The sequence below is a fragment of the Microtus ochrogaster genome, chromosome 19, assembly GCF_000317375.1.
Source record: "Microtus ochrogaster isolate Prairie Vole_2 chromosome 19, MicOch1.0, whole genome shotgun sequence".
In the NCBI taxonomy this organism is placed as follows: Eukaryota; Metazoa; Chordata; class Mammalia; order Rodentia; family Cricetidae; genus Microtus; species Microtus ochrogaster.
The window spans coordinates 3,265,529-3,273,187 of record NC_022021.1 but is presented as its reverse complement, the minus strand read 5'-3'; the positions used below and the strand labels follow the sequence as shown (position 1 = coordinate 3,273,187).

The following is a 7,659-nucleotide window of genomic DNA, read 5'->3' as shown; positions in this document are numbered from 1 at the left end:
GCGGTCCTTGGACTTCCCACAGGTCAGGGAACCCTGATGGCTCTTCAAGCTGATGAGGGAGAGGGCCTTGATGGGGAGGGGGAGGGAAATGGGAGGCGGTGGCGGGGAGGAGGCAGAAATCCTTAATAAATAAATAAATTAAAAAAAAAACCAAATTGTATTTTCAAAAGGTGTAACGAGTTGTTTGACCTGTGCACGGCAGGTTATCCTGCTGCCCTGAGTGATCTCTCTGGTGCACGCTTGTAAAGTTGCTAGCTAAGGACAACACTAAATGCAAGTTATGCAAGTTTATCTTTATTCACAGGTTGCGGATTTGGATGATGAATTTGCTGACTTGGTTTTAGGAGAATTTAGTGACAATTTTGATTTGGTACCAGCTGAAAAGGTAATGTGTTATTTAGTCATTTAAACAAAATCTTACTAAGTGAATATAGCTTGTTTTTTCTGTCTTTGGGGCATGTATATGTGTGTGTTAACTTTTTACACTATTAAAAAATGATGGCTTATGCTAGGTGGTGGCACACACCTTTAACCCCAGCACTGGGGAGGCAGAGGCAGATGTGCCTCTGTGAATTCAAGGCCAGCCTGTTCTACAGCACAAGTTCTAGGACAGCCAGGGCTACACAGAGAAACCCTGTTTTGACAAACAAACAAATAAAAAAAAAAGTGGCTTACAAATAAAAGTCACTGCTCCTATTAGTGCTTAGTGCCAGCAGCGTGTGTAGTTTTCTCCATAGAGCCAGGGTCAGTTAACCTTCTCTTATTGGTAGCTCTCTAAGCAGGCCTGAGGCCCACTCAGTAGGAGGTGAGGTCCTGGTTCTCAGAGGAGGAGAACCTACTCCTGCACCTTTGCTAGGCCAGCAGAATTTCTAGCTGCCTTCTAAACCTTATGTCCACGGGTAAGTACAGCTCTCTGGATCTGCAGAAAACGACAGCTGGCCGTGATGCAGAGATCAGCCCCAGTGCATACAACCATTTTCCATTATTTTTCAGCATCTGATGTACCTTAAATGTCTCTGTCTTCTGCGCTTCGCAGTATTTTCAGAGACCTCACTGTAAGGCTCATATAGACTTACTCTAGGGAACAAGAGACAACACCGACATCCCACGTGCTGAGTAGTGACTTAGGTTTCAGAACAGTGGAACCATACAGAGTGGTGGAGGTGTGGGGAAGAGTGCTGGCTTACATGGGCGTTCAGGACAAGCGTCTGACTGGGAGAATCTCATGGGGACAGGTATACTGTGCACAGATTCATGCCTGTTCTCTGTGTCTGCCTCTAGCTACAGACCGCAATACACAGAGTGACGCTGGCTCGGGCCGCAGTGCCTGTGCTGTGTGGGAGTGCCTTGAAGAACAAGGGTGTGCAGCCCTTGCTGGATGCCATCACTATGTACTTGCCGTCACCTGAGGAGCGCGAGTATGGCTTTCTGTAAGTATGTGACCAAATACATTAAATCCGTACGCCTGGAAAAATGAAAGGCCTTGTTTGATAAAAGTAGCCATTTAAAGTAGTCTTTAAAAAATAGAAAACAGTGGTAAGAATATCTCTGTAAATGATACAGAGCCGTAGTAAGTTTCACTTGAAAACGACATTTTTGCTTTCTTTTAAAACTTGTCATAGTTGGTAGAACTGTGCAGGTGGCTTTTTCCCCAGAGAGTTGATTCTGCCATCTGTGTTGGACTTTTGGTTTTTTGTTTTGTTTTGTTTTTCTTTAAGGTTTAGTAGATTTGTTTATATTCATCTAGATTTCAGGGTTTTCCTATGGTAAATATTCTGTGCTTTTGTTTTGTTTTTCAAAAAGATGATTGTTTCTTCCTGCTGTCCAGCTCTGGACTTGCAGAATACATTTCTAACATCTGAAGTAGTGTTAAGCAGAATAGCGGAGAAATGGGTTTTATGTTAAGAAGAACAGTGATTTTTCGCATCTAAATTGGAAAGGCATCGTGAGACATGAGCATGGGCATGGCTTCATGTAGCCTTGTTCCAGGTGATCCAGTGAGGTGTAGGTGATAGAACTCATCTCCCTCGACCTAAAAAATCGAGTGAGTTCACCTTTGTTAAGCATAAGGACCGGTGCTGGCATGTAGAAAATTTCCTTATTTGAACCATTAAAGTTAAAGGCAGGCCGGGCGGTGGTGGCGCACGCCTTTAATCCCAGCACTCGGGAGGCAGAGGCAGGAGGATCTCTGTGAGTTTGAGACCAGCCTGGTCTACAGAGCTAGTTCCAGGACAGGCTCCAAAGCCACAGAGAAACCCTGTCTCGAAAAACTAAAAAAAAAAAGAATACGATCTCTGTGAACAAGCTCCAGTTTCCACTGTAGACTGGTGGTGTTATCAGCTATACACAAGGTGAAGTGAGAGCCCGACAGCAACAATAGAAAGACCATTCATTTATCCTTTGGACGCCTTGGTTTTATGACCTTTGAGGATACGCTTTTTACGGAGAGAGTTTGTGCAATGAAGATGCTTGCAAATATGGCAGTACTTGAAAGAGAACCCAATATTTTTCCTTTTAGTTTTGAAGATTTATTGGTAAGCTCTCCATGAAGTATTTTAGTCAGTGATGGAAGAGGGGGCTGTAGTGACATTACTTCCTGGGCCTGGATAACTTTACTAAAGATACATGCGATCTTTGGAGAACCCTGGTGATCTGTGCAGAGAGCTGGGCCTTCTCTAATGCCTCCCCTGTCTTGCAGGCAGTGGTATAAGGGTGACTTGTGTGCACTGGCATTTAAAGTACTGCACGACAAGCAGCGAGGACCCCTGGTTTTCCTGCGCATTTACTCGGGCACACTGAAGCCCCAGCTGGCCATCCATAACATCAACAGAAACTGCACGTAAGGGGAAGATTTGGGCTGTTTTCTAAAACTGCACTCATTTATTTCAAAGTACTTTACTGTTATAAATTATGTTTTTTTATAGGGAGAGAATGAGTCGTCTGCTTTTGCCATTTGCTGACCAGCATGTAGAGATCCCTTCCTTGACTGCTGGTAACATTGCTTTGACGGTTGGTCTTAAACAAGTGAGTGACCACATGGGTTCCATAGCAAATCATGTAAATGTGATTTATAAAGTTTATATTAGCAAAAATTTTACAAATCATCTGAATGTCATTATATGAAATATGATGGCATAGTCATCAATGTGGCTGAATGCCATACATTAGTTAGAAAGAAAAACAGATGAAGAGAAACCCACAGACAGAATAAGTTATAGTCAAATGAAGTTCAGCACCAAGTAGTCTACTACTTGTTGAAATGTGTATGTCAAGTTTACTTAAAATACTGTTTTATTTGCATGGAATTTTCACCTATTTGTGTGTTTGTGGGGGGGGTATGGGAAGGGTCTCTCTTTCTCCGTCACTGAGTTGCCCAGGCTTGCCTTGAGCTTGCTGTCCATCCCTGGCTGGTCTCAAACTCTCTACTGCTATGCTTGGTGAGTGTTTGCCTGGTTGACCATGACAGAAAGTTTGATCTAACCGTACAACTGATGAGATAATGATGAAGACATGTTGCTGTCAAGCGCTCTTTAAGGGCCAGGGCTTGGGTGTCTTTTGTTCTTGGTTGGTTCTCAGTCTGCAGTGGACTTGAGTGATTGCACACAAGGACACCACCTAGACATTTACAGAGCGAATGGAAGGACACACTTAGAGCCACATCTGGTTTGGGTGGGTTAAAACTTTCTTTTAATTCAGATTAGTCAAATGTATTTTTCTATTAAACTTGGGCACATCTCATATTGGGATAAAAATTGTTACTTTAACCTTTTTAACTCTTCATAAGTAACTGCAGCTTTCAGAAATGTTTAGGAGAAAACTTCCATGGTCTGAATTTTATACCTGGGGTATTTTGGAGAAAGAGTTTCTCTGTGTAGCCTTGGCTGTCCTGGAACTTTCTCTGTAGACCAAGCTGGCCTCAAACTCAGATATCTGCCTGCCTTTGCCTCCTGAATGCTGGGACTAAAGGGTGTGCTGCCATGCCTGACTGAACCCGGCTCTATTATTGTTGTATTCTCTGTCTTCCTGAAGGCCGGACCTGCTCCTGATGCTTTTTTGCTTTTTCGAGACAGGGTTTCTCTGTGGCTTTGGAGCCTGTCCTGGAACTAGCTCTATAGACCAGGCTGGTCTCGAACTCACAGAGATCCACCTGCCTCTGCCTCCCAAGTGCTGGGATTAAAGGCGTGCGCCACCACCACCCAGCTCCTGGTGCATATTTGAAGGAGCGCTGTAAACATTTGGAGAGTTGTCTACAGCACAGCCTTAACATGAGCAGAGCATGAAACAGTTTACGTGCAGTCCATAGTACTCATGGGTGTATCTTAAGTTGATGTAAAATACTGCTCTATCCCCATGGAGCTTCTTCTTAGTGTCTCTCTGTGTGTTTTGCTTAATTGGAGATTCGAGGTAATAGAGAATCTTTTTTGTAAAACAGTAAGAAATTCCTTTTTTTTTTTCTTCCAGTTTTTCAAAATAGGGTTTCTCTGTAGCATTGGATCCTGTCCTGGAACTCGCTCTGTAGACCAGGCTGGCCTTGAATGCACAGAGATCTGCCTGTCTCTGCCTCCTGAGTGCTGAGATTAAAGGCGTGTGCCACCACTGCCTGGCAGTAAGAAATTCTTAACTGGTGTTAAAAACATGATGAGCTTTAGTGAACCTGCCTTGCCATGATGGGAAATTCAGGCAGATGAATACATTTTTTGCCAGTAAGCTTTGGTTTGGTGTGTATTATATATATGTTTCATTATTTGTTAGAATTTATTTGTTTAAAAATAAACCCTTTTTCCCCAAATTGCTTTTTTTAAAGATTTATTTATTTATTATGTATATATTATGTATTATATTGTTCTGCCTGTGTGTATGCCTGCAGGCCAGAAGAGGGCATCAGATCTCATTATAGATAGCTGTGAGCTATCATGTAGTTACTGGGATTTGAACTGAGGTCTTCTAGAAGAGCAGCCAGTGCTCTTAACCTCTGAGCCATCTCTCCAGCCCTTTTAGAACTTATGACAATGACATTTTAGGTAGAGTTATTACACAAGGTAAATGAGCTTTGTTTATGTAGAGTTGTAAGATCTGTGAATTTATTTCCTTCAGTTGAATGAGAAGAACTCAACTTCTAACATTCTGTCTAGTGGTTTTGGGTGGAAGAGTGCTAGCCAGGAAGTTGTCCCATTTGCTTGCAGACTGCCACTGGAGACACCATAGTCTCTTCCAAGTCCAGCGCCTTAGCTGCAGCCCGTCGAGCGGGAAGGGGAGAAAAGAAGCCCGGGGAAAACAATGAAGCAGAGAGTCTGCTGTTGGCGGGGGTGGAGATCCCAGAACCTGTTTTCTTCTGCACCATAGAACCCCCATCAGTGGCTAAGCAACCAGGTACAGACAATCTTTGTGTCTCAGTTCATTGGTGTCTGTAGTGTATGGGAAGTGGTCACAGTGAGTCCTCAGGGGACTTCCTGCAGGATAGAGTTTCCTGCATGACAGAGTTAGATTTTACTTGCCTTTACTGTTCAGCATTTCTTGTGGTCTGGTCTGTGCTTTACTTAAATCGCTTTGGCTTTTACAAACTCCGTATATATCTTAGCCATTTTTCTACTTTCATATACTTATCATTCTTATTCTTGTAATACTTTTGTTGGTTGATTGGTTGGTTTGTTGTTGTATTGGTTTTTTTTTTTTTTTTTTGGTTTTATTTTTGGCTTACAGGGTATCTTTGTGTAGCACTGGCTGTCCTGGACCTCGTCCTGTAGATCATGATGGCCTCAAACACAGAGGTCCATCTGCTTCTGCCTCCCAAGCTTTGGGATTAAAGGCTTTACCACCACCACCCGGCCAGCCTTGTAAAGCTTTTTATAGGATTCTGAGTAATTGACCCTACCTTGCCCTGCCCTCCTAGTGTGTTAGATTAATTAGGACATGAATTTTAACTAATTCAGTTTTTTGCATCTAAAGTATGAACCAGTTCTGACTTCCTGAAGATGGTGTGCCATTTTGTGTTGTGGATTCTCTTCTTTGACATAGTCTTGCTTACACTGTAATGGTTTTCCCTGAACTTGTCTGTCTTTAAAATGCTGTAGGTCTCATCTCAAACATCAATGCTTTATGAGGCTCTCAATGAATACTCAGTTATGAAGACTACCTAAAGACAAGCTTTATAGTTTTCTTTACTCCCTTTAAAGATGACGTGGACTCACAGATTATGGGAGAATAAGAACAGTCTTTATTTCCTCTCTGTATCTCCTATGATGTAATGGGAAAGGAAATCTCTAACTGGGTGGGGTTGCAGTTCTTCATCTACTTAGCTAGAGTGCACATGAAAGAAATCAGAGTGCAGATGTAAGAGCCTGAGTAATGAAAGAAACCATGTCTTTTCTTGTCCAGTTGCTGAAGGAGCAGTATCTCATGTAAGGCAGATGTGAGGGGCTGGAGCAGCGGCTCAGTGAGTAAGAGCACTTGCTCTATCAGAGGTCCTGAGTTCAGTTCCCAGCACACACAGCTACTCGCAACTGCCAGTAACTCAGGTTCCAAGGATCTGATGCTCGCTTTGGTTTCCTCAGTAACATCCAGTCATTGCTACATATTTACATGCAGGCACTCATCCGTAAAACATTTAAAAGAAAGAAAAAGATACAGAAAATCCAAAATCTGAAATGCATGGGAAATTTGAACATTTCTCATCTCAAGCATTTCAGATAAGGGATATTCATCTATTATTATTATTATTTTAACATGAAGTAATAGAAAAAGTATTAATGAGTCAAGAGATGACTCAGTGGTTAACAGCACCCCCTGTTCTTGCAGAGGACTGGTTTGGGTTCCCAGAATCCAGTGCTGGATCATGGTGACTAGCAACCATCTGTCACTCAATTTCCAGAGAATCTGACACCTTCCTTTGGCCTCCAAGGGCATCAGCATACAAATGGTGCATAGACATACAAGAAGTCAGAGTACTTTTACACATAAATCTTTTTAAAGTACTATTTTTTATGTGAAGTCTTTGAAATATGGTATGCATTTTACATTTATAGTACCTATTAATTCAGAGCAGTAATACTTAAAATGCCCAATGGCTACTGTTGGGCAGCGCAGCTCTAGAAGGCCTGGTTTATATACCTAAGAACAATTTGAATGAATATAGTAACAAAGGTTAGCTTTTTAATCTGTGGTTCAGCTCTTTCCTATGGCTGCACTTTTCAGTCCATGGAACTCTTATAAAGAAGGCGAGCATATTCATCAGTAAAGTCTATCATTGTCTGACTCCACATAGCACACAGTGATTCGTCTCAGAGTTGAGAACTCACCAGAGAGATCAGATGTCATTTTATCTTCCCTTTGCTGTCTCGTCATTGTAGCCAGTGTTTATGAAGGCCTGTTGGCTTTTTGTCGGCTCCTAGGTTTGTCTTTATGAAGCAGAGCCAGTTGACATTACTGGCCTTTTAACGTCCTTCAGGCTTCCCAGTATAAAGGCAGACTTCCCAGCACGGCTTGTAAGACAGTGCGTGCTCCCTCTGGCTTGCACCTTTCTTCTCTTCTAGTGCTGCTCTTCACTGGCTGATGTCTGGCCGCCAGCCTGCTTGCTACTGCACCCCTCACTGTGGACATGTGTGCACGTACTCACTCTTGCTACTGCACCCCTCACTGTGGACATGTGTGCACGTACTCACT

General features: G+C 42.7%; 1 protein-coding gene across 3 annotated transcripts in view; it reads left to right on the top strand.

Annotated features, from left to right (window-relative positions):
- Nucleotides 1-7,659, top strand: part of Gfm2 (G elongation factor mitochondrial 2) — a 41,904-nt gene that overhangs the window by 22,850 nt on the left and 11,395 nt on the right. For all 3 annotated transcript variants that reach the window (XR_003377788.1, XM_005356448.3, XM_026783803.1), the window contains 5 exons: nt 305-385; nt 1,282-1,430; nt 2,699-2,839; nt 2,925-3,024; nt 5,184-5,370. Coding sequence is in view for 2 of the 3 variants with exons in the window: in XM_005356448.3 (XP_005356505.1) it covers nt 305-385; nt 1,282-1,430; nt 2,699-2,839; nt 2,925-3,024; nt 5,184-5,370 (658 nt within the window). In the remaining variant the exon portion in view is untranslated. The remainder of the gene's footprint in view (nt 1-304; nt 386-1,281; nt 1,431-2,698; nt 2,840-2,924; nt 3,025-5,183; nt 5,371-7,659) is intronic.